The sequence below is a fragment of the Phacochoerus africanus genome, chromosome 7 (assembly GCF_016906955.1).
Source record: "Phacochoerus africanus isolate WHEZ1 chromosome 7, ROS_Pafr_v1, whole genome shotgun sequence".
Classification (NCBI taxonomy): domain Eukaryota; kingdom Metazoa; phylum Chordata; class Mammalia; order Artiodactyla; family Suidae; genus Phacochoerus; species Phacochoerus africanus.
The window spans coordinates 61,652,689-61,680,207 of NC_062550.1; the positions used below are offsets into that span (position 1 = coordinate 61,652,689).

The window sequence follows — 27,519 nt, forward strand, 5'->3', positions numbered from 1 at the left end:
AAACTATTTACTGCTGAGGAAGTTGGATCTGCTAGCTCTGGTGAGTCAAGTTCTTCCATCAATGGCACACTTTCCTTCTCAGCTCTGGATAGAAAGCTCTATCTAGAAGAAGCTGATTATCAGTAGAGAGGTGAAGAGTGAGCAAGTATTAGGGTTTTGCAGATATTCAAGTTATGTGTGTGTGTATATTGGGTTATAAGCAAGTATTAAATTAATACTGAATCTCCTATTCATCTGATATCAAATAAATACATGTATTATGTGTGTGTGTAATATGTTCATATATATGGTGTATGCAAACTATCTTTGCTTCCTAGCCATATAATTCACTGGGAATCCCTAATTCTAGAATTCCTGGTGGACAATTACTACTGTCACAAAGATTTACACAGGGGAAGAAAAAGTGTGCTGAAGCTGAAGGCTTTGTTTTCTTGTTCCTTACCTAGGCTGGTGGTCAAGTCTCTGAAGGAGAAAGGCATCGTGGAGCCTGAACTGTATGAGGAAGTTACAATCTACTTCAGTGACATTGTAGGATTCACTACCATCTGCAAGTACAGCACCCCCATGGAAGTGGTGGACATGCTCAACGACATCTATAAGAGTTTTGACCACATTCTCGACCACCATGACGTGTACAAGGTAACCACTTTACCCAACAGGCAAGATGATGGTTTGGCCCCAAGTCAGCAGAGTGGGAATTGGTTGTTTCTGTTTTTACAGTCTTCCTTAGATACCCCCGTGCCCTTTGCCCTAGGATTGGTTTCAGGACATCCATAAATCCCCGAATCCCCAGATGCTCAATTCCCTTGTATAAAATAACATGGTATTTGCATGTAACTGATGTACATTCTCCTTTATAGTTATTTTATCAATCAAGGCTATAAAAACCCCGAAGAAATTAGCAGAGAACTGGGCTTGAACTAGATCCAGAAAAAGAGCTTAGTCCCAGGGCTCTGCTCATACCAAGTTCTCAAAATTGTTCATATATGATATGCAATTAACTGCTTCTGTTTAATTTCTTGGGCCATGAGAAGGGGCAGCTTCACTGATCAGCAAATTACTTCCACAGGTGGAGACCATTGGCGATGCCTACATGGTGGCCAGTGGCTTGCCTAAGAGAAACGGCAACCGGCATGCAATAGACATTGCCAAGATGGCCTTGGATATCCTCAGCTTCATGGGGACCTTCGAGCTGGAGCATCTTCCCGGCCTCCCAATATGGATCCGCATTGGAATTCACTCAGGTATGGCAGGTTGAGCGTGGTAGCAAACAGGAACTACGTGAACCTCAAATAGATCAGAAAGGCCAAAGGATCTTCGGATGTGATCAGTTTTCATAGGTTTACTCTTGGACCCTGTCTGCCAGATACAAGATCCTGTTACACATCCTGACATAATTACATCTATAATTAGTCTCTGGAGAGTTCTAGGAAACAAGAGCTATGAGAGCACTCAGGGAATCATAGACACCAACCACAAACTAAAATAACAAGCTCCAGACTTTCTATTTAAGTCACCCTATTTACTATGTCATTTATCTCTTCCCCATTCCCGCCCTCTTCCCCTCCCCCAACTTCTGTACATTTTTTTCCCACTAAAATATTACAGTATCTTAAATAGATTAGATTATCTATGGGGGGGGATATCTGGTCAGATTCCTATAATAAAAAGGCAATTCTGGAGTTCCCATTGTGGCACAGGGGTAACAAATCTGACTAGTATCCATGAGGATGCGAGTCAATCCCTGTCCTTACCCAGTGGGTTAGGGATCTGGTGTTACTGTGAGCTGTGTTGTACGTCAAAGACAGGGCTCAGATCCAAAGTTGCTGTGGCTGTGGTGTAGGCCAGCAGCTGTAGCTCCTTTTCCCTAGCCTAGGAACTTCCATATGCTGAGGGTGTGGCCCTAAAAAGCAAAAAACAAAAACAAACAAACAAAAAACCAGTCATTTCTATCCCCACCCCTACCCCAAACCCCTCAGGGATACAGAAAATACATGGATCACTTCAAAGACATGGAAGTTACCCAACTTGAAAAGATTTGTATTGCGTTACAAATACTATAGAAAAATATAGTTGGTGGGGTAGGAACTCAGAAGTCATCTAGATTAATCCTTTTCAGGGCACAAATTATCTCTAGTTTCTAAGATAAGTAATATTAGAGCCACTTTTAGAATAATCCCAGGACTCCCTGAAAACTCACTATTTCCAAAGTCAACTCATTCCATGATTGAAGAGTTGTAATTGTTAGACAGTCTTTGCTTGTGTTAAAGTAGATCACGTCTCCCTAATTTCTTGTCATTGTCCCTTTTTCTGCCCCTACAAGCTTCACAAAAGACAGAGGTAGAGAAAATCTGAGAGGTCACCCAGGCTTTGTGGCAAGGACCTGACAACTGCATTTGCAAAAGTCATCCTGTATCCACAGTGCCTAGTGCAGAGCCAGGAAGCAAATATCTATTGATTGAGTAATGAATCAGTGAGAGTTTCAAAGTGACAATGAATAGAAATTAAAAACTGCTGCCACATCTCTGACAACCAGGAACATCGCTGTGGCCTTCCCCTGTCAAGTCACAACCATGTGTCATAGGTGTTTCCATATACACATAAGGGAACTTCTTGGGCATCTCTCTGACCCGTTCACAAATTGTCAGGCCTGGAGGAAGGGACAGCATCAGGACTGACAGAACCAAGCAGGAAGAAAGGTCCTGGTCCCCCCTCTTTCCCTCCATAACCTACTCAATGCCTGAGTGACTGCCAGGACCTATGTGCTGCCACATTGGGCTGGAAAGAGCAGATAGTAGATACACATGCCTGGAGGGGTTTAGCCCTAAAAAATTAAAAGGTTGCAGGTATATATTGACAGCTGAAAACAAGACAAGGTATCTGCAGAGATTTTCCACCTTCCAGGCCCTTCTCAGCTTTATCCCTCCAGTTTTGAAGTGACAAGTCGAGGCACAGCCTTGCGATGTAGTGTGGTTGGAAAGCTCAGGGATCTTTTCTTCTTTAAATTGATTTTATCAAAGTATAGTTGATTTATAATGTTGTGTTAGTTTCCGGTATACAGCAAAATGATTCAGTTATACATATATATAATAGTATTTGCTAGTCCCAAATTCACAATCCACCCCTCCCCCACCTTGGCAACCACAAGTCTATCCTCTATGCCGGTGAGTCTTCTATTGTGTCATACTTTAGATTCCAAGAAGCTCAGAGATCTTTTAACCAAGTAGCTGCTGCTGCTACTGTTTTTTTTTGTTTGTTTGTCATTTGTTTTGTATTTTTGCATTGAACCTAACAAGGAAGGATTTTTCACTCAGCATTTTAACATTTTTTCAATGTTCATAAACAATAAACTCAATGTTTATTTATGTTCAATTTTGTTCAGTGTTCATAAAAACAGAGTAGTTGTAGGACAACTTTATAAAGAAACTCATATAGATCAAAACTCATAAGCCAACCAGAAAATCGATAGTTATCTATCTCTATCCAAAACCCAGTTTGGCAGTTTCTGAGTTAATCTTTAACTTCTGACATTTTAACTCCTTGCATTCAGTGGGTCCACACAAATACTTGATTGAACAACCCTTCCTTCCTATTGAATGTACCATCGTATATCTCCTTGCCTTGGCTTTTCTTCTTCTTTTTAGAATGTCCTTGTGCCACAGTTTTCCCCCTCCTGCTGCCTTCACATGGTGCATGAAATGCTCAGGGAAGGTGATGCCAGGTCCTCATCTTTTGGGTCTTCTATCATCAGGCCACCAATTCCAAAAATGCTACTCTGACTTAGATAAAGATGATATAAAACAACCCTGGGCCACTGAGCCTTCGAGTGTACTGTGCCTTCTAGGAGTTCAGAGTTCTGGGCTGTGTGGCTGGCCCAGCAAGCAAGCAGTGGGCAAGCCTTCATCCCTCCTGAAAGCCTCTGTTTAAAACATAAAGGAGGACTTTCCACCTTTATGGGCTGGATCTCTGGTGCCTTCCTGTTTTCGTGCAAATGTTCTTACTGGGCTAGAGCAAAATATTTTCTGAAAGCATAATTTGGATAATGGTATGGCGCTTCCCCCAGTGAATGTATTTTTTAATTTTTTATTAAAGTGTAGTGTATTTACAATGTTGTGCCAATTTCTGCTGCATAGCAGAGTGACTCAGTTTTTTATATGTGTGTATATGTATATATAAATATTTGTATATATTTATATATATATATGTATTTGTATATATTTATATATATCTTATTCCCTTTCTTATATTATTTTCCATCATGGTCTATCCCAGGAGATTGGATATAGTTCTCTGTGGCATACAGCAGGACCTCACTGCTTATCCATTATAAATGTAATAATTTGCATCTACTAACCCTAGACTCCAAGTCCATCCCACTCCCTCTCCCCTCCCGCTTGGCAATCACAAATCTGTTCTCTACATCCATGAGTCTGTTTCTGTTCTGTAGATAGGTTCACTTTGTGCTATATTTATTTATTTATTTATTTTTTAATTTTTTTATTTTTTTGGTCTTTTTGCTATTTCTTGGGCTGCTCCCACGGCATATGGAGGTTCCCAGGCTAGGGGTCTAATCGGAGCTGTGGCCGCCAGCCTACGCCAGAGCCACAGCAACACAGGATCCGAGCCACGTCTGCAACCTACACCACAGCTCACGGCAACGCCGGATCCTTAACCCACTGAGCAAGGGCAGGGATCGAACCCGCAACCTCATGGTTCCTAGTCGGATTTGTTAACCACTGCGCCATGACGGAAACTCCACTTTGTGCTATATTTAGTTTACACATATAAGTGATATCATGTGGTATTTGTCTTTCCCTTTCTGACTTAGTATGAGAATCTCTAGTTGTATCCATGTTGCTGTGAATGTCACTATTTTATTCTCTTTAATGGCTGAGTAGTATGCCACCGTATATATGTACCACATCTTCTTAATCCTTTCATCTATCAATGGACATTTAGGTTGTCTCCATGTCTTGGCTATTGTAAATAGTGCTGCTATGAACACAGAGGTGCATGTATCTTTTTGAATTAGTTTTGTCTAATTCAACTCCTGTATGCACAGGAGTGGAATTGCTGGGTCATATGGTAATTCTATTTTCAGTTTTCTAAGGAACCTCCATACTGTTTTCCATAGTGGTTGTACCAACTTACATTCTCACTGACAGTGTAGGAGGGTTCCTTTTTCTCCACACCCTCTCCAACATTTGTTATTTGTAGACTTATTAATGATGGCCATTCTGACTGGTGTGAGGTGGTGCCTCACTGAAGTTTTGATTCGCAATGAATGCATTCATTTAAAGCAAAAGCCACAGCTCACATTTTACACCTTTAACCACTTTTCCATAAAATGAGGTATTGAACACAGTGACCCTGAGAAGAGGCTCACCCACCTTGACACCGCTCTGTGATTTCTGCTGCCTCCACCTCTTGCTTCCTGTCCCTTTCAGGTCCCTGTGCTGCTGGAGTTGTGGGGATCAAGATGCCTCGTTATTGCCTGTTTGGAGATACAGTCAACACAGCCTCTCGGATGGAATCCACTGGCCTCCGTAAGAAGGGAGACTGCTTTTCTTAGAGGGCAAAGATTCTGCCTTCTAGCACAGGGGAATTGTATGATAAGATGCATCACTACTGGAGAGATGAAGGATGACTCTTCATTGAATGTGAACCTGGGTCGATCCAGTCCTTGCTACATATTGCCATTTCCTGATAATTATTTTATTCTTCCTTTTTGGTTCAGTTTTAGACTGTTCTTCATTTGGGCTCATTGGCCACGCATTCAGGCATGCTCTACCTGGAATAGTCATGAAATTCAGCGTAGATCCATGTTAAGTTAAAACTTCAGTGGGTTAGATATGGAGTATATACCCTAGTTCACTTTTCTACTCCTCTTTTATTTGGTTTTCCTGGGAATTGGTTTTAGTAAAGAAAAATATAAGTATTTATTGTATGCAAAAGCCTATATAGTATTTGCCTGACAAGGTAGAGGCACTGTGTGTTACATGTAGTAAAAGTTCAATAGATAGTGATGACCATGAAGGCATTAAAAACATATACTAGAGAAAAAGAAAGCACTGGTAATATATGTGGGGACTTACAAGACACAGCAGGTAACATGATGTCTTGGCAGTCTGCTGACAACCTGATACTGATTTGAACTAGAAAATCATGGTATAAAAGAAAGAATAAGGTTGCAGCCAAACAAACTTGGGTTAAAACCACAGCTATACATGTCACTAGCTGTAAGCTCAGGGGTAAGTGACCTCATCCTTCTAGGCATCAGAAAGTGAAGATATACATTGAGGATGGGATGCCAACTTTGCTGAAAGGGTTTCTAGAAGGAGCTGTGGTGATGTGCATTGAGCATTTAGCGATCCTTTGCTACATGGTAGGCACGCAGTATGGGATGGCTATTGTTCTTACTATTGTTACCAGTCATGGCACCCAGAGTGGGAAAGGGGGTGTATAGTAAAGAACCTATGAGTGAGATTGTTAGAACAACACCTGCTGATTAGAAGGATAACATTATCCTGGAAGAGTAAAATATGAGACAATTAAGACTCTGTAACTCTCTCCTGCATCGTCACTTTGCCGCCTACAATTTGCTGCTTATTGGAACTTTTACACCGAGACTCCAAATCAAATTGCAACTCTGAAACTCAGTACCCAGGTCTGGGGCCCCCACTTGGAGCTGGGGGGAGGATCTCTGGGGCATGACCTAGGGAGCCCCTTCACTCAGGACCCTGAAAAACAGCTCCAGACCCTCTCCCTTCCCATGTAGTTCTTATCTCACGCATGGTATTTTAAGTGATTTTTTTACTACACTATCTAAGTAGTCAAGATCACCTGTCATAAATATTCTAGACCAAGAGGAAACAAATGGGGCCCTGTGAAAACTTTCCCAACAGACGGAGATGATCATTCATCTGTTTTGCATTCCCAGCCTTGAGAATTCATGTGAGTGGCTCCACAATAGCCATCCTAAAGAGAACCGAGTGCCAGTTCCTGTATGAAGTGAGAGGGGAAACGTACTTAAAGGTAAGGAATCTGCAGAGACAGCACCCGGAAAAACCCCTCACCCACACCTGGAGACCCCTCCTTTGAGATTGAACATCCAGGGTCCATAATGTTTTTGAGCGTGAAGATGAAGGATGCTTTTTCTATTCTTCCCATGATGATCACCCACTGTCTCCTGTGGGTGGAGGAGAAGCCACCACTGAAGACTCTAAACGCAGAACTCTCCTTTACTCCCAAGACCCCTTTTAATAGTTTGGACTGTGGCCACTGTGTTATAAAATGCTGCCACCATTTCTTCCACCTGTTTCCCAGGTGTTTTTTGGTTTTCTGTTTTTTGCTTTTGTTGCTCCTATGGCATATGGAAGTTCCCAGGCTAGTGGTCACATCAGAGCTGCAGCTTCCAGCCTACACCACAGCGGCAGCAATGCAGGATCCAGGGCACATCTGTGACCTACACTGCAATGCGTGTCAATGCCGGATCTCCAACCCACTAAGCGAGGCCAGGGGTCGAACCTGCATCCTCATGGACACTAGTCAGGTTCTTCACCCGCTGATCCACAACAAGAGTTCCTCACCAATTTCCAAGTTTGTCCCTTGTCCCTCCTCCCCTCCCAAGAGCTAGTCTGCTGCAACATTTTTCTCCCCACTTATGTCCTCGCTCTCATAGCAAGACAATGCTACCCTCTAAGGCCACCTCTCCTGCTGTTGTGTTCTGAGTCTGTCAAGGTGTGCCTCAGACTCTGGCTCGGCATCATCCAGGTACATGTGAAGAAAGCAGATTCAGACTTGCCCCGGGTGTAGTTCAGGACTCTGTATTCTAAACACGTGTTCTCAGCAACCGTGATGCCTAGGGAAGTGTGAGAATCCCTGCTCCAGACGCACCATGCTGTCCCACACATTTAGGGCAACTACCCCCAGAGCCACCAAATGTCTCCAGGTGGTCCCCAGGCTGCCTGTTGAAGGCGATCACACCCCTCGGTCTGAAGCCGTCAATTGACTAAGGCCATCTGCCTCCACTAGCCATGGTGCTTGCCCTATACACTGTGATTGCAACTCAGAAAAGCCTCTTTCTGGGGGGCAGTGGGGTGGGTTTGGCTGCACCTGCAGCATGAAGAAATTCTCAGGCCGCAGAGCAAACCCAAACCACAGCAGTGACCCGCGCCACAACAGTGACAACTCTGGATCCTTAACCTGCTAGGCCACCAAGGAACTCTGGGAAAGCCTCTTTTTAGGCAGTCGTGTCCAAACATCAGAGTGGCTTTTTCAATTCTCCGTAAATACATTTTCTGCAGAGTGCTCCCCCCAAAATAGAAGTGGTCTATGAATTATTACCATCCAAATGCAGCCCCAAACTGCTATCTTTTTAAGTGAGTGATTTTAAAAAATAAAACCATCTAGTCTCCTTTTCAAATACAAGATCTAACAAAAACAGACTTTCCTGATTCCATTCATTTTATAACCTCCAGATAGGCCCGGAGAATGTCACTTAGTGAATGTTTATTATGATGCACATGTATTTACAATTTACACACTTAAGCTGAGGAAACTGTGGCACAAGTTTTGTGGCAAAAAGGGCTAGAATAAAATGTGGGTGATGGAAACCCTGTTAGCTTGTTAGCATAGCAGGGTTGTAGATGAATTTTCTTCCTTCTTCATTTAAGGTTGTTGTGTTGTTTGCTGTGGTGATAGTTTGAAATGTCTTTTGGGGAAAAAAGAAAACTAAGGAAAAAAAATAACCATGTCTGGGGAATGAGAAACATTTTAAAAAAGGCACTTGGAAATAAAGATGAGTCTAAAGCTAATGTAAATCTTATCAGGTGCTATTCTCAATTATAGGCACTGATGAGAAACTTGGAAGTGAAATGTCTTGGAAACAGATACTTGTCAAAACGGTGGGTCGGAAGGGTGAGTTAGAGTGTTTCTCATTGGCCTGTGTGGTCCACATCTTTCTTGTCTCACTAGGGAAGAGGAACTGAGACCACCTATTGGCTGACCGGGGTGAAGGACCAGGAGTACAACCTGCCAACCCCGCCTACCGCGTAAGCTGCTGGGAGGGGGTCGGGGTGGGGTGGCAGGTGGGAGGTTGTCTTGGTACCTTGTTGGTACAACTGTTGGCAAGTGCTTTGCCTATAGCAGCGATGGACCGACCACAAGGAAAGAAACTACACACATGAAAAGGCTTGGAGGAGTTCCCGTTGTGACTCATTGGTAAAGAACCCAACTAGTATCCATGAGGACACAGGTTCAATCCCTGGCCTTGCTCAGTGGGTTAAGGATCTGGCATTGCCATGAGCTGTGGTGTAGGTCTTGGATGCAGCTCAGATTCCAGGTTGCTGTGGCTGTGGCAAAAGCCGGCAGCTGCAGCTCTAATGTGACCACTAGCCTGGAAACTTCCATATGCCTCAGGTACGGCCCTAAAAAGAAAAAAAAAAAAGGAAAAAACAAGGCTTGGAAACCTTCCTTCTCTGGCTGCTAGAAACTGGGTGTTCCAGGCCTGCTCAAGAGAGCAGAGGACAGTTTAGGGCTCACTCCCTACATGTCTAGTGGTGACAAGAATAGCACACACAAGCAAGGGGCCTCTGCATTTCCCCCCCAACCCCTCCCCCGCCCCGCTTCAGCGTTCTGCCAAGTCACCTGATGGAAACGGGGTCTCCCCCAGCTCCAGGACTGTGGTCTGGGTCTCCACAGAAAGTCTGTTCTCCCTGACATGAGGAAGACAGGTTTCAGGTCTAAGTAACCAGTTTCAGTTCCCTTAAATGTCATCCAGCTGCACCATGGCCACTGCCATCAGTCACATGGCCATTGATGTGGCTTTGCCTGTGGTAGAAAAACCCTACTTGGAAGACTCCTAGATGCTGGACCCAGACAGATGGCAGGACCATAGAGATGCCAAAATAACCCAGATGGCCCCTGGGGCATGGGGGCGGGGGAGCTGGATCCTTCCTAAGAGCACCCCAAGCCCATTCTAAACTCTTGAAACCCTCCATCCATTCTGAGTCCTTACACAAGCCCCACACTCCTAGGAAGGCGTGGGATCAACACGTTTGCATCCTCCTGGCTTCTTTTCCCCACCCTGCAGTGGTTAAGGGTCAACCTAACCACGCCTCCAAATTCTACAGTCTATGGTTCCACTTTGAAAGTGAAATATAATTTCCTGCTCGAAATACCTTCTGCTTCTCCTACAATTACCCAGAGCAGGGATGAGAGTTCCTTAAGCTCCTCAAAGGAAGGCAAGGATCGTTTTGTGTTCTCTGGACGTTCTGTGTTCAGCACAGAGTAGGCATTCAGCAAGTAATCTGTGAAGTGCACTGATGGTTCTAGAGCTGAGGGCTATTGTGCAGGAATTGCTGAGAAGTTCCGTTTCCCTCCACACTCTCTTCAGGGAGAATCAACAGCGCTTGCAAGCCGAGTTTGTAGACATGATCGCCAGCTCTTTACAGAAGAGACAGGCCTCCGGGATAAAGAACCGAAAACCAACCCGGGTAGCCAGCTACAAGAAAGGCACCCTGGAGTACTTGCAACTCAACACAACAGACAAGGAGAGCACCCACTTTTAAACCTCACTGAGGGCGAAGGACTCAGGCAAATGAAGTCCAGCTGCGACCTCAAGCGCCCTGAAGCTTGCATTTCCAGGAGACCTCAGTGGAACAGAAGATCTTAGCTGCAACCTGCTCAGCCTCAGCTGCCCTGTCTGGAACGTAGACTTGCCTCTGTGAATCAGATATGCGCTCTAGGGCCTGATAACAGTTTCCCCAGGGAGTTTCGACCTGGGAAAGAAGAGGAATGGAAGGTACCATCTCAAAGCTGAGGAGATTCTTCTTCTCATTTCGCTTATTTTGTTTGCCTTTTTTTTTGTTTACTGGCTTCTTTTCCTTCTGTGTTCATGATAAGATGTTAAATTGTCACAATTGTATTTTAAGTACTTTATCTCCATTAAATTATATTTAACTTGTCATTTTTGCAGAAAAGATGCTGTATATGAGGCAGGAATAAAAGTTCAATGTTTCCTAGGTCTGTGGATGTGTTTCTGTCTATTCCGCCCATTTTCCTGGAAGGCACCAGCCATCGCCTTGTGCTCGCTGAAACACTGACTTAGTTCCTATATCCCAAAGCGGAGCAAAACTTGCTGGGGGTACCAACCTTGACATTCAGCATCACTAGTTTGCATGTGGGGATTTTGTGTCTAGCCCTCTACCATTGGAGCTGTCTTAGGGCTGGGATAAATTCAAATCCTGTTTCCCTGTAAAGACACGGTCTTTCAAAGTCTGCCAGTACCCCCTCCCACATCCAGCAGCCATCTGCCCTTTCTAATGGAGCCTCCAGCTGACTCATCTGCTTGGAATCTCTGGGGCAATGACAGAAGTCAGGTTAAGTAGACTAGTTCCGCAAGGGCAAGAACCAGCATGTAACACCCTGGCTCTTATCTTTACAATTAAAACAACTGCTCCAACAGCATTATTCCTCCCCCAGGCCTCCCACGAAAACCAGTCCACAACTTAAGAAACAGATGATGTCTTCTCCATCACTTGGAAGAGCAGGTAATCCAAAAGTGAGAAATGATCTCCTGATGTGTAGGTTGAGCATTTAGTATGCAACAAGAGTCCTTATTTGGTCTGAAGGTTTGGAATCTGTTTGTGCCTCTGTGTCCAGCATAAGAACACTTTCCACACAGGGATGAGGTTGCGGCATGGTTCTGGGTTATTCGTTCAGTGAACATAGAATGAGCTTCTCTTTTTCTAGGAAAGGGGCTAAGCATAGGCAATATAGACACACGGTCCCTGCCGAGCTTTGAGTCTTAGAGGAGAGAGAGAATTGTAAAGAGAGAAGTGGGTTTGGGGACTAAGCAGCATTCTTGACCAACATGCAAACTTAGCAACTGTAAGACAGTTTAGAAAATCCTTAGTGGAGTTCCCATTGTGGTGCAGCAGAAACAAATCCGACTAGGAACCATAAGGTTGTGGGTTAGATCCCTGACCTCGCTCAGTGAGTCAAGGATCTGGTGTTGTCGTCAGCTGTGGTGCAGGTCGCATATGCGGCTCAGATCTGGTGTTGCTGTGGCGTAGGCCAGCAGCTGTGGCTCTGATTGGACCTGTAGCCTGGGAACCTCCATATGCTGTGAGTGTAGCCTGAAAAAGCAAAAAAAATAAAAAAATAAAAAATCCTTTGTAATGCTCATCAGTGAAAGACTTCTCTGGTGAAGGCTCTAGGGTTTATGTTTTATGTCAGAACCTGCATGGTTGTGAAACATTTCTTGACCTTTAAACAGACGTGTGGCCTCAGCTTGTCCACTTAACAATGTGGGTATAAATACCAGTGATGACGGTAACTAAGAACAGCAGCGTCAAATTCCTACCCTGCTCTTTTCTAGCTGTAAATTAATTAATGTCTCTAGCCCCTAATGTTTCATTAATAAATCATTAATCATAATACCTACTTCAAGGAGTTGTTATAATAATCTTTTAAATGAAATTTGTCAAGAACCTAGCACGGTGGCAGTCATATGGTAGGTTTTCAATAAATAACCTCTACCTTCCATTCCCCCGCCCCCCACCACATGCTTAATGAATCAGAACTAAAGAATTTCAAATCCAGGACTTCCACTAAGTATACATAAGATGATTTTTTTGCTGTTTTTTTTTTGTCTTTTTCTAGGGCCACATCCGCGGCATATAGAGGTTCCCAGGCTAGGGGTCTAATCAGAGCTGTAGCTGCTGGCCTACACCATAGCCACAGCAATGGGGAATCTGAGTCACGTCTGAGACCTACACCACAGCTCATGGCAACTCCAGATCCTTAACCCACTGAGCAAGGCCAGGGATCGAACGTGCAACCTAATGGTTCCTAGTCAGATTTGCTAACCATTGAGCCACGATGGGAACTCCAAGATGATTTTTTTCAAATGGACACAAAAGTAGAGTGAATAGCTAAAGAATCTGCATCGAGTAATCAGTTTCAAGAACTACTATTATTTTCCCAATCTGGTTTCATCTACCTACCACCAATCTTGTTTGTTTTGCCAGATTATTTTAAAGGAAATTCCAAATAGCATATTTTTCACCAATAAATACCTCAATATATCCTTTTAAAAATTTTTGTAAATTGAGGTATAGTTGATTTACAATGTTTTATTAATTTCAGGTGTACAACAAATATATACACATATATAATTCAGTGTGTATATATATATATACACACACACACATTCTTTTTCAGATTCTTTTCCATTATAGATTATTATAAGATATATTGAATATAGTCCCCTGTGCTATAAGTCCTTATTATCTGTTTTATATATAGTAGTGTATATCTGTTAATCCCAAACTCCTAATTGATCCCTCTCCCCTTCTAACTGACAAACTGTTTCTGAAACCTTATGCTTTGCAGGCCACCCTGTTCTGTTGCAACTACTCATCTCTACTGTTGTAGCACACAAGCCGCCATAGACAACATGCAAGGGAATGGGCAGCATGTGTTTCAGCAAAAGTTGACTTTTTAATTTTACTTTTTGTCTTTTTAGGGATGCACTTGTGGCATATGGAGGTTCCCAGGCAAGGGGACGAATCAGAGCTGTAACCTCTGGCCTGCACCACCACCACAGCAATGCAAGATCCCAGCCTGCGATCCACAGCTCACAGCAACGTTGGGTCCTTAACCCACTGAGTGAGGCCAGGGATCAAACCTATGTCCTTATGGTTACTAGTCAGATTCATTCCCACTGAGCCACATCAGAAACTCCTAAAAGTATATTTTTGTTTGCAGCTATCATTTGCTTACCCATGCTCAAGCAGATACAGAATTTTTAAAACAAACTAAAGTATCATTATCATAACAAATGAAATTAATAATTCCTTAATATCAACTATTAACAAGTTTATATTTATTAAAATTTTCCCTGGTTGTTTCAAAAAAATTTTAATAGGTTTGTTCAAATTGGGACCCCCAAAAGTACATATGCTTGCATGTGTTTGAAATGTCACTCTAGCCTCTTTTAGCCTATACCAATTCACACATTCACACTTTTTTTTCTTATGGTATTTATTTGTGGGAAAAAATGGGTCATTTTCAAAAGGAATTTAGATGATTGATTATTCATGGTTGTTTAATTTGTTCTTATGTTTTCCAAGTTTCCTGGAATTTGGTAGTTAGACCTAGAAGATAGCCAGGGTCAGGTTTATTTTATTTTTATTTATTTTTTTATTTCTTACTGTTTTTGCTTTTTAGGGACGCACCCACAGCATGTGGAGGTTCCCAGGCTAGGGGTCTAATTGGAGCTACAGCTGCTGGCCTACACCATAGCCACAGCAACACAGGATCTGAGCCACATCTGCATCCTATACCACAGCTCACAGCAATGCCAGATCCTTAACCCACTGAGTAAGGCTAGGGATGGAACCCACAACCTCATGGTTCTTAGTCAGATTCGTTTCCACTGCCCCATGACAGGAACTCCCAGAATCAGGTTTAATATTTGCCCAAGATAATTTACACAGCCAGTCTCCCAGAGAAGAATTTAGGTGTGGAGAATAATACACTGAGATTCCAACTCCAATATCAGTAGATGCCATATGTGATATAAGTTTCATTGCCCACTCCTACAACATACCCCTAAAATGACAGAAAATTATTTACATAAAGAATTGGGACAGAATTCCCATCGTGGCACAGTGGTTAATGAATCCGACTAGGAACCACGAGGTTTCGGGTTCGATCCCTGGCCTCCCTCAGTGGGTTAAGGATCCAGTGTAGCTGTGAGCTGTGGTGTAGGTCGCAGATACGGCTTGGATCCCACATTGCTGTGGCTCTGGTGTAGGCTGGTGGCTTCAGCTCCGATTAGACCCCTAGCCTGGGAACCTCCATGTGCCGTGGGAGCAGCCCAAGAAATGGGCCCTCAAAAAAGACAAAAAGACAGGGAGAAAAAAAAAAAAAAAAGAATTGGGAAACAGGTGAGAATATCCTCAGTGAACTAGTAATTATGTGGCAGTTCTGAAAGAAAAAAACCAGTAGGATCAGGCTAAATGAAGGAATACTAGCCCAAAGCAACTATGGAAGAGGATAGAAAAGGTAGGAAGGGTTCTGGGGAAGTTCCCAGCTCACAGGGAGCAAAGGGCAGGAAAGAATCTTAGTGCTGATCAACCCCAGGGTGTAGGCTACCATTGCCAGTGAGAGTGCACACACTTGGGGGGGATGGAGCCAGCGCAGACCCTGGTTCTGCCTCTGACCCAGGCTGAGGCAGCCCTCACCAGCATGCACATCCCTGCCTCCACTTGGGAGGAGGGGGACTAGCTGTAGAGACCACCACAACCAGCAAGAGTGACACCAGCTGAGTAGTGTGGCATCGGCTCCTCTGACCTGACCCAGCCTCTGACCAGGTCACACATACCAGGGAAAAAGTGAAACCAGCACAGAAGTGCAGCCCCAAGCCCTCAGGTCCTGGCTATGATGCAAACCAAGGTGGAGATTGTTATCACATCTGAGAGAAATCCAACCCCCTCCAGGCTCCTGCTTCAGCACCTCCTGATAAGGTGATAACAGCCACTGAGCATAGGAGAAACCCCAGATTACACCTGGCTCTAGTTCTAGTCTAATTCCTTTAACTCTACTTCCCACCAAGATGGTGGCTGCCCCCAACTCTAGGAAAAGACGTGACCCGTGTTCACTCCAGAACCAGCTCCCTGACCAAAGCCACTGGGCACAGGTAGACTGCATAGGGAGCTCCCATGTTAAGACACCCTTTCAAGATTCCAGTAGTTAACTGTTGGCTTCACCTAATTTCATGGGGACAGAGGAAGTTAAACAAATTGAAAAGACAGAAGAATTTGCTTAAAACGAAAGAATAAGGGAGTTCCTGTCATGGCTCAGTGGTTAACCTGGCTAGTATCCATGAGGACGCATGTTTGATCCCTGGCTCCGCTCATTGCTGCAAGCTGCAGCATAAGTTGAAGATGCCCCTTGGATCCGGTGTTGCCATGGCTGTAGTGTAGGTTGGTAGCTGCAGCTCTGATTTGACCCCCTAGCTCAGGATCTTCCATATGCTGCAGGTGCCGCCAGAGATGCCAGTTCGATCCCCAGCCCTGAGCAGTTGATTAAAAATCCAGCATTGCCACAGCTGAAGCATGGGTTGCAGCTGTGGCTCAGATTTAATCTCTGGCCTGAAAACTTCCATAGGCCACAAGTGTGGTCATAAAATAAAGATAAAATAAAATGTGCTAAATAGGAAATCCTACAACTTAAGATAATATACCTTCAATATTATCATTTGGAATTGAGAGATAAAGAGCTTCTCAGAAAAGCAAGAACTAAAAGAGAGCATCAGTTCTAAATCAACATTACAAGAAATGTTAAAGGATCTTCTTTAAGAGAAACAAGAAAAAGCTACAACAAGAAATAAGAAATTATAGGAAAGGAAAAATCTCACTGGTTAAAGGCCAAGAGGCTGTGGAGCAACCACTTAAATAAGCTGGTATAAAGGTAAAAAGACAGAAATTGTAAAATCAACTACAGCTACACTAAACAGTTAAGGGATAAACATGAAGATGTAAAATATATCAAAAACACAAAACCTAGGGGAAGAGCCAAAAACGTAGCTCTATTAGAATGTTCACTTGAACTTAAATGAACCACCAGTTTAAAACTAGCAGATATAGTTATAGGTCAATGTATATGAACTCTACAGTAACCAAAAATCAAAAACCTTTAATAGGAGTTCCCATCGTGGCTCAGTGGAAACGAACCTGACTAGAATCCATGAGGACGTGGGTCCAATCCCTGACCTTGCTCAGTGTGTTAAGGATCTGGCGTTGCCATGTGCTCTGGTGTAGTTCGCAGAGGCAGCTTGGATCCCACATTGCTGTGGCTGTGATGTAGGCCAGCAGCTACAGCTCTGATTTGACCCCTAGCCTGTAAACTTCCATATGCCATGGGTGCCCTAAAAAGACAAAAACAAACACACTTTTAATAGATACACAAAAACAGAGAAAAAGGAACACAAACATAAGGCTAAAGAGAATCACCAGACCACAAAGGAAAAGACAAGAAGCACAGAGAAGAACTACAAAAACAATGAGAAAACAAGTGACAAAATGGCAATAAGTACATACCTATCAAATATACATTAGGCATTTCCACTGTGGCACAGTGATAACAAACCCGACGTATCCATGAGGATGTGGGTTCGACCCCTGGCCTTGCTCAGTGGGTTAAAGGTCCAGTGTTGCTGTGAGCTGTGGTGTAGGTAACAGATGCAGCTCAGTTCCTGCATTGCTGTGGCTGTGGCATAGGCCAGCAGCTTCAGCTCCAATTTGACCCCTAGCCTGGGAACTTCCATATGCCATGGACATGGCCCTAAGACAAAAAAACTACTTTAAATCTCAGTGGACGATATGCTCCAATCAAAAGACATAGAGTGATTGATTGGATAAAAAATAAGACCCATCTATATGCTGCCTACAAGAGACTCACTTCAGAGCTAAAGAAACACACAGACTAAAATTGAGGGGATTAAAAAATGTATTCCATACAAATGGAAATGAAACAAATTTGGGATACCAATTCTTACACCAAAGTATACTTTAAAATAGGATAGATAGATAGAGACAGATAAAAGTACATATGTCTATATACTAACCCACCGGTAGGACCTAGAAATCATGACATCCAAATAGCAATGAATACAACTAGTGTCCAGATTGTGGCTTCTAAATACCATGAAATAAAGTATGAGGTCCTTGCAGAAGTGATTGATTTTAAGACTGGGGAAGGAAATGTATAAAATAAACCTGGACATGTTGTGTTGACAGAAAGTAATGAAGTGCTCAAAGACAAAAGTTGGTGGCATGTCAAAATGACATAAACCAACCTGAAAGAACTCCCAATGGTTAAAGCTAGAAGAAATTTAACACCAAAATAAATAATGAAAGGAAGTTCCTATCGTGGCTCAGTGGTTAACAAAACTGACTAGTATCCATGAGGACACAGGTTCGATCTCCGGCCTGGCTCAATGGGTCAAGGATCCAGCGTTGCCATGAGCTGTGGTGTAGGTCCCAGACATGGGTCAGATCCCACATTGCTGTGGCTGTAGCTTAGGCTGGCAGCTACAGCTCCAATTAGACCCCTAGCCTGGGAACCTCCATATGCCAAAAGAAAGAAAGAAAGAAAGAAAGAGAGAGGGAGAGAAAGAAAGAAAAGAAAGAAAAGAAAGAGAGAAAGAGAGAGAGAGAGAAAGAAAGAAAGAAAGAAAGAAAGAGAAAAAGGGAAAGAACAGGAAGGAAGGAAAAATATCCATTATTTCATACCAAAATAAATAAGTGGTTAAATATATAAATAAATGAAGGAGATGGGACTTTTCCTTATAGGAGAGGGGCAATATAGGAGTAGGGAACTAAGAGATACAAACTATTAGGTATAAAATAAGCTATAAGGATATATTGTACAACATGGGGAATATATCAAATATTTTATAATAACTCTAAAGGGAATATAGCCTTTAAAAATGGTGAATCACTATATTGTACACCTGGGACTTAAATAATGTTATACATCAATTATATTTCAACCAAAATTTTTTTTTTTTTTTAGGGTCGTACTTGTGGCATATAGAAGTTCCCAGGCTAGGGGTTGAATCAGAGCTACAGTTGCCGGCCTATGCCACAGTCACAGCAGTGCCACATCGGAGCCGTGTCTGTGACCTACACCACAGCTCATGGCAACACCAAATCCTTAACCCACTGAGCAAGGCCAGGGATTGAACCCAAAACCTCACAGTTCCCAGTTGGATTCATTTCTACTGCGCCACAACAGGAACTCCAACCAAAAATAAATTTAAAAAAATATAAAAATAAATAGCATTCCATAAAAATTGGACTACTGGGAGGTCCCGTCATGGCTCAGTGGTTAACGAAACCCACTAGGAACCATGAGGTTGCGGGTTCGATCCCTGGCCTTGCTCAGTGCATTGCTGTGAACTGTGGTCTAGGTTGCAGACACGGCTCAGATCCTGTGTGGCTGTGGCTGTGGTGTAGGTCTCAGACATGGCTCGGATCCTGCATTGCTGTGGCTCTGGTGTAGGCCGGCGGCTATAGCTCTGATTCGACCCCTAGCCTGGGAACCTCCATATGCCACGTGAGCAGCCCTAGAAAAGGTGAAAAAGACAAAAAAAATATATATATATATTTGGACTACTATGTTTTTAAAAGATTCACAGTAACATTTGTTTAAAAATTAGGTTTCCCATCATAGAAAATGAGATTAAATAATATATGGAAAAAATAATTCAAATTTTTTTTCAGAAACCTTCCTATTGCACAGAATAAAGTACACCTGTCTTTCTCAGAGCATCTTTTAAGTGATCACATAGCCTTTATTTTTGTAACTGAAAAAAGAACAACAACAGACATGATGTGGGAAATTGCTCTTTTTATGCCAGAGTCATATGAATTTTTTATTCAGGCAGATGGTAGACCAGATGTTGGATAATGTGTTCTCAAAATGACCTTGTTCCATTAAGTGGTGATAAGTTGGCCATGATAGAAATAGAAGACTTTCCAGCCTAGAGTTCTCATGGAGACTTTGTATTTGCAGCAACAGCACATTTTTTTCATATTTGCTAAAAATACCGTTATCTTTATTTCTGTATTTTTATAGACTATAAAACTTTGTTATTTGCTTACACACACACTTATAATGCAATCCCAGTTAAAATACATCTTATCTAGCACCTTAAAATAATGGCAATTTGATGTCCCGTAGATTATTCCATAAAATTGTTTTAATGTATTAACCTCACCCCAAGGTAGATAGAGTTCACAGCAGAGAAACCAGTGACATGCTCCTGGTTTGTGTCCCGATATTTAGACAGACTTGTGACTCAAAATTCACTTTTGGTACAACAAACATGACTTATCACTTCCAGTTCTGTATTCATTTTGAAACAACTAATCAAAACTTGTGGTTTGCAATAGGACAGATGTTTTGTAAGGGTGGGAATTGCACAATAAGATTCTGCAACTTCTAAAGAGATCCTGAATTACTTAGTCACCCCACAAAATTATATACAGTTCACACTCTGTAATTCTGATTAAGGATATTTGTGGGGGTCATTTCAAATCACTCTCAAGAATAATATTTTATAAAACACATAAGCACATGTTCAGATGTTGTAACAACATCCAGCTGTCATTGCAGACTAGAGCCCCCAAGCACTGGCAGAAAGGACCACACATTGGGACATGTAGGCTTTCAGTCTCAGCTTTGCTACAAACTAAACCAAGAGCCTTTGGGTCAGTCGCTTAACATCACAGAGTTGCTGTGAGGATAAGAGTTTTTAGAGATGAAAGCTTTGTCAATAGCAGAGAATTATATTCATATTAGCTACTAGTCTTAACCTCTCTGGACCTCAGTTTCAATCTCACTTAAAGAAAATTGAATGAGGTGACCTATAAAGTACTTTAAACTTGAATGATTCTGTGTGTTGATGCATTTGTTTAAATAAAGCAAGAGGGTGAATGGTGTGTCAATACAATGCACTGCCAAGAGGTTTCTAAAGAACTGGGCTTAGACCAGATTGTGCCTGTCCTGTCTCCTTGGCTTCTGTTCCTAAAGCTTGTGGTGACTGATAAGAACACATCACAACAAAGGCTGCTCTTGGACACTGACAGGTCCCACTTGGAAGAGAATGTGGATCCTAACCAGTAAGTTGGGCTCATGACTCAACGTTATCATGGGAGCAAGAATTCCCATAGCCCACCACCCAGTCCCCCCAGCAAGGCCTTCTATCCTTTCCAGAAAAATGGTTTCCTGCCTTGATTCTTCCCTGTTGGCTTGTAAACTTCTTACCCAGTTAGAAGGCCCTCTTAACCAGTTACTTTCTCAGGTGCAGAGAAGAAAGTCCACTCCAGCTAGTTTAAAAGTAAGTTTATCAGGGAGCTTTCCCAGTCTCTGGAAGAACAGGATAACTGGACTTAGAGACCACAAAACCAGGAGTCTGAACTATCACAACAGAAAGCTGCTTAGGCAAAACCCCACAGGGCCCTGCCACCCAGCACTATTAGGAGCCATAATCCAGAAACCCCACTACTGTTGCCCCGAGGTACCAGTCATAAGACTGCCTCCAGTACAGGCACCTCACATGTTCCAGAAGGCCACCAATTCTTCTGATCAAATGACTATAATTCAGAGGTTCTCACTATCCTTCTCAGGGTCGATAATTTCCTAGGACAATTCACAGAAATTTACTTATGTATAACCATTTATTATTCTTAAAAAAGAAACAACAGGCCCCAAATGGAGTCAATTGTGCTAAGCCCATGTCACCATGGGCTGAGACTACCTAACTTAACTGTAATCCCAACCCCTCAGGAACCTTTAACCAGTCAATCTGGAATTACCTGGCCAGCACTACCTAAGGTTATCTGCCCTATAGCCTCTTCCATTCCCTTCCATTCCATTCCATTCAGGAGGGTGTCCTTGCCTGAAATACTGCATTACTTGCTAATAATTTCCCTTTTCTGCCCCCTTTCTGCCTTTAAAAATCTTTCCTTTTGTACAGCTTAGCAGAGCTTCTTTCTATTTGCAAGATGGGATATTGCCTGATTCATTAATTATTTAATAAGGCCTATTTGAGCCTTAAACTTACTGAGTTGTTTTTGTTATTTAACAGTTTGATGGCAGCAGCAGGGCTGAGGAGACTTCCAGAGACAACAAGAAACACAGATGCGGTGCCCTGTGAATTGTTTGAGTTCACTGTCTTTCTCACCATTTCCGAGGGCCATGGGTAAGTGCCCCCTTGGTTCTCAGCTTTGCCCTCTTTGCACTGAGTTCCTGATCTAATTGACTTTCCACAGTTACTTATTTGGTTGGAAACCCCTGTCCTTAGTTTTGTCCCCAGATTTCATTTTGGGAACTGCAGGTAGTTATTGGCCAGAGTTGGAACTGTGTCTGACTTAACAACTGAACTGGGTCTAGAATTGGATGGACTCTGATTTAAACTGGACTGGGTTCAGAGTGAGGCCTTCGGCGAACAAAATTTTAAGCAAAGACTATTGCTAATGGGAATCTCAGAAGAAGGGGGAAAAAAATCACAAAATTGGTGGATATGGGAAGAACATTTAAAAGCAGTAAGAAGACATTCCCCTTGTGGCTCAACAATAATGAACCCGACTAGTATCCACAAGGATGTAGGTTCGATCCCCGGCCTTGCTCAGGGGTTAGGGATCCAGCATTGCTGTGAGCCGTGATGTAGGTTGCAGATGAGGCTCGGATTCTGCAGAGCTGTGGCAGTGGTATAGGCCAGAAGCTGCAGCTCCGATTAGATCCCTAGCCTGGAAACTTCCATGTGCCACACATGTAGCCCTAAAAAGTTAAAAAAAAAAAAAAAAAAAGCAGTTAGAGTATTGATGACCTAACCTAAAGACTGGTTTTAGGACAAGTTGGTCATGGAATGGGTTAGATCAACACTAGGCCACCTAGCAACTGAAAGAATACTTCTGTATAGATAGATACACTGCAAAACTCTGCAACTCTCAACCCAGCAGCACATCCCTTTTAGGTATTGTTTTAGCTCTGAAAGATCCAAAATTTTCTCAAATAAATAAACACGACAATGGGAGAAAAAAATTATGTACACATGTATGTGTAACTGGGTTCCCATGCTGTACAGTGGGGGAAAAAAAAAGTGTGTTGGGGGAAATAACGATAAATAAATAAATACTGGAATTCTTAAAATCCAAAGAGTTAAGTATGCCCCCCCACCTACTTAAGAACTATGAAGCTATATATAGCCACCAAAAAATGGTCAAAATCTTATTAAAGGCAATCTAGAATTTTGTGTCCTGAGAACTTGCCTTGGAAACCATCAGATTGGAGGCCCCAAAATATGGCCAGACAGAAATGTGGGTTGAATACCACTGGCAGCTAAGAGTCCTACCAAACTGCTGCCAGTCCTCGGGGAAATTATAATGGCCATTATGAGGAATGCTCTACTTGGATAATATCATTTAAGACTTGCATTTAAAATGCAAAGGAGGAGTTCCCATCGTGGCGCAATGGTTAACGAATCCGACTAGGAACCATGAGGTTGTGGGTTCGATCCCTGGCCTTGCTCAGTGGGTTGACGGTCCAGCGTTGCCATGAGCTGTGGTGTAGGCCAGTGGCTTCAGCTCCGATTCGACCCCTAGCCTGGGAACTCCATATGCCACGGGAGTGGCCCTAGAAAAGGCAAAAAGATAAAAATAAATAAATAAATAAATAAATAAAAATAAAATGCAAGGGATACATAGGTTAACTGGTAATGCAGAAGCCTCCAAAATGTCTCAAAATTCCAAAATGGCTTATTAAAAGATTCATTGCAAAAGGCTAAAATGAAAAGATTATGGACATAAAAGTTACCTAAAACAAAGACTGTAGGACTGATGTAATTCCTACTACCCTCTGCCTTCCTTTATTGAATCCTTATTCTAGCAGTCCTCTCTCTGAATTAGCTTTCTAGGCTAAAAAGACTATTAAACGTTTGCCTTTTAAAATAAGTGCTTGGCTTGACTTTCTGCCCACCTGGGACATGCATGCTGTTGGTTCTTACTTCAGGCTATCCTGGGGGGTGACTCTGGGTCTCGGGAAGGAAGTAAATTTTGTTTTTTTTGTGGGTTTTTTTTGTCTTTTCTAGGGCCTCACCTGTGGCATATGAAGGTTCCCAGGCTAGGGGTCGAATCAGAGCTGTAGCTGCCGGCCTATACCACAGCCATAGCAATGCAGGATCTGAGCCACAGCTGCGACCCACACCACAGCTCACGGCAACACCGGATCCTTAACCCACTGAGCGAGGCCAGGAATTGAACCTGCAGCCTCATGGTTCCTAGTCGGATTCGTTAACCACTGCACCACAGTGGGGAACTCCAAGGAAATAAATTTTGTTCCCTCTTTGAAGATGCCTTTAGGTCCATGAGATAGTTTAATTCTGCTAGAAATATGTTCTATTTGCCCATGGTGAAGACTGACAAGGAAGCTGATATTCAGAACCTAATAGGATTTTTTTTTAAAGCCTCCTCCCCTAAGCAAATTAAAGATAATGGAGCTGGATTAGTAGATTAACCCATAATGTCATTTAGGCTTCAACCCGATTCCTTAAAGAATTTAGAGCAACTGTGCCTATCTTACAAATCTTTACAAAACTAGAAAGACAGCTCTAGAGACAATTCAGAGTTCACTGTTCTTTTTACCAATCCCCAGACCTCCCCGATTTATCTTAAAAGGCGTATAACTTTCATTGTTTCCCTGTGTCTCCGAGATGTGTATGTTGAAGCACAAACTTTAGGAATGTAATTCTTCTTTTTTTACCATAAGAAAAATAAAAGAGGGAAAGGTCACATGAAACTTAGAATCAACAATGACAACAACCAAAAAACTCCAACAACTTAGATCCAACTTCTATTACTAGTAAAATGAAAACTCTAAGGTCTTTGTGTTTGGCTGTGTTCATGTATGTATTGTAGATGTGTGGCATTTTATACCTCGGGATGGTATTTCTAAAATTAATAGTTTGTAAAAGAGCTTTATTTTATTGGTTTAAGTGCTTATATAAATTTAGTTCTCATAAAAATTCTCATAAACATAATAGAGAGATCTTTAAGCTGACATACTCTAGGAAAATATTCAGTATTCTAGTTTAAGTTTGTTGGTTTAGTTAAAGCAGGCATTTTTTTAGGATTATTAACATTAAATGCAAAACTTTTTATTCTTCCTGGATTTACCAATCAAATAAGTTCCTATTGCCTCCATTACAAAATTTGTGTGCCAGAAAAATAAGGTTAGATGGTGTGACTTTGTCTAATATCTCATGAAGTTCTTATGAGTGGACTAACATAAATGATGAAAACAAATAAATTAAATAGAGTTTCTGGGCAAAACTTTAGGCCATTTTTCCAAATCCTTTTGATAACCTAAAACCTTAGAACTTTGCTAAGTTAAATTAAACAATGGAAATTCATTGAATTATTTAGATCATTTCTAAATATGACAAAATACTGATATTAATTACTGAACGTAAGTTTGTTCACTTTTGGCTTCCTTTTTTAGCAGAGGAATTAGAGATATTTTGGTCAATTAGTAAACATGTTTTATGCCAAGCTGAGAAATTTATTATAAAAAAGAATATTTCTCCAGAAGTTACAAAAAGCATAAATTTTGCAGGCCACAGAATGCTAGTATAAAGGACAGTTTACAATTGCTTATTTATTAGCTTCCACTAAAAATTAAGGGCTTCCGAGGGTTAAAAATAATTCTAATAGGAGTTCCCATCGTGGTGCAGTGGTTAATGAATCCGACTAGGAACCATGAGTTTGCAGGTTCGATCCCTGGCCTCGCTCAGTGGGTCAAGGATCCAGTGTTGCCATGAGCTGTGGTGTAGGTCACAGACGTGGCTGGGATCCTGTGTTGCTGTGGCTCTGGTGTAGGGTGGTGGCTACAGCTCCGATTCGACCCCTAGCCTGGAAACCTCCATATGCCGAAGGAAGCGGCCCTAGAAAAGCCAAAAAGCCAATAATAATAATAATAATAATATATATATATATAAGATTGAAACTACTAAAAATAAGGGAAACATCTCCATATACAGGAAAAGATGTGTGTTTTCAGCAAAATAGATATAAGGGATGGGAATTCGTTTTGTTAAAGGAAAATAAAGTATTTTTGTCCTAAAGACAACCTGGTAATAAGGGAAAAAATAGGACAAAATATAAATCTAAAGAGAAAGTTGGAGGTTTGTGAAAAAGGAGTCTTTGAAAAGGAATTGTGTTTAGCAAGGCCTGTCTATGATTTGAAATAAATTTAAGTAAATAAGCTTTCATCTCAAAAGTAAGCTGATTTTCTCTCTCTTTTTTTACAAAGTTTTCTTGGACTTTTTGTCTGCTCTTGATAAAAACAGATTGTAAAAGACTTTCCTTTATCTTCTAAGTAATGTGCCCAGATAACAAAGATTTTGTGTGCTGTCAAAATAGTTTCCTGTGCTTCACATTATCTTTATCATCAGGTCTTTGATTACTTAAGTTAACCAAGTCTTTCCAATATTATGAAGTTTTTACTCAGAAGTATGTAATTTTCTCTGCCTGTGAAGTCTTTGTCACTTTGGTTACGTAACTTAGTTTTCACAGTAACCTGTGATCCTGTATTTGACCAAGTGTTTTAAAACCTCTTGTGACATTTTTGACACTTTCCAAAATTTAAATTCTAAATAATGTCTTTTTGACCTTGAACTAATTTCCAACTTAGAAAAACCCAATTTCAAATCACTCAAAATATTCATTCTTTCTCCTTATAAAAAGAAAGATGTTACACTAATTAGACTTATTTGATGTATTAAATTACGTGGGAAGCATTGGGAAATAAGTGATAATAAACCTTAGGTTATATTTGTATGGGTGAATGTTATTAATATAAGTGTTCTAGAATTGTATAAAATTTCTAAAATTTAGATGTGTCCTGCCATGATGTTACCAGCCATAAGTCTACTTTTCTTGAAATGTGTCACAGAAATAACCAAATTTGTCAATTCCATTATAATGAACTCTCATTGGATCTTTAATAATGGGCATTTTTAAGCCTTCTGTCATTTACAGATAGTTATTGCTTACTGTAATAAATTTGCACAAGTGTTCCTACAAATGTGTTTGATCTTCAGAAAAATTCATGGGAAGGACTCTGATAGCTACTATATACAACAAGTATCTGTATTTAAATACAAGTACCTATATTTATTTATATAAAAGTTTCTGAAGAGTTCCCCGTCGTGGCGCAGCACAAACGAATCCGACTAGGAACCATGAGGTAGCGGGTTTGATCCCTGGTCTTGCTTAGTGGGTTAAGGATCCGGTGTTGCCCTGGGCTGTGGTGTAGGTCACAGATGCAGCTCAGATCTGGTGTTGCTGTGGCTGTGGCTCAGGCCAGCCACTACAGCTCCGATTACACCCCTAGCCTGGGAACCTCCATATGCTGTGGGTGCGGCCCTAGAAAGCAAAAAAAAAAAAAAAAGTTTCTGATAACTTTTAAGATCATAGCACTGAACTGGGTAAAAATTTCAAGAATTGGAGTTCCTGTCATGGCTCAGTGGTTAACGAATCCGACTAGGAACCATGAGGTTGCGGGTTCGGTCCCTGCCCTTGCTCAGTGGGTTAACGATCCGGCATTGCCGTGAGCTGTGGTGTAGGTTGCAGATGCGGCTCGGATCCCGTGTTGCTGTGGCTCTGGTGTAGGCCGGTGGCTACAGCTCCGTTTGGACCCCTAGCCTGGGAACCTCCATATGCCGTGGGAGCGGCCCAAGAAATTGCAAAAAGACAAAAACAAACAAACAAACAAACAAAATTTCAAGAATTAATGGAAAACAATTCAAGCATAACAAGAATTAATAACGGGAATTAATGAATGATGAAGATGACTATAATTTTTATGGATTTTGCTGGTTCCTTTATGTTTTATTTTTACACATTTAAAGAAACTTTTCTCTTTTTTCTCTTAAAGCTGTTA

General features: G+C 41.8%; 1 protein-coding gene across 1 annotated transcript in view; it reads left to right on the plus strand.

Moving 5' to 3' along the window:
* The window catches only part of GUCY2C (guanylate cyclase 2C), a 93,784-nt gene extending 82,756 nt beyond the window's left edge, over positions 1-11,028 (plus strand). The window contains exons 24-29 of the mRNA XM_047785758.1: positions 447-639; positions 1,070-1,244; positions 5,448-5,546; positions 6,941-7,035; positions 8,977-9,053; positions 10,397-11,028. Coding sequence (XP_047641714.1) covers positions 447-639; positions 1,070-1,244; positions 5,448-5,546; positions 6,941-7,035; positions 8,977-9,053; positions 10,397-10,571 — 814 coding nt within the window. The 3' untranslated portion in view covers positions 10,572-11,028. The remainder of the gene's footprint in view (positions 1-446; positions 640-1,069; positions 1,245-5,447; positions 5,547-6,940; positions 7,036-8,976; positions 9,054-10,396) is intronic.
* Positions 11,029-27,519: the final 16,491 nt, after the last annotated feature.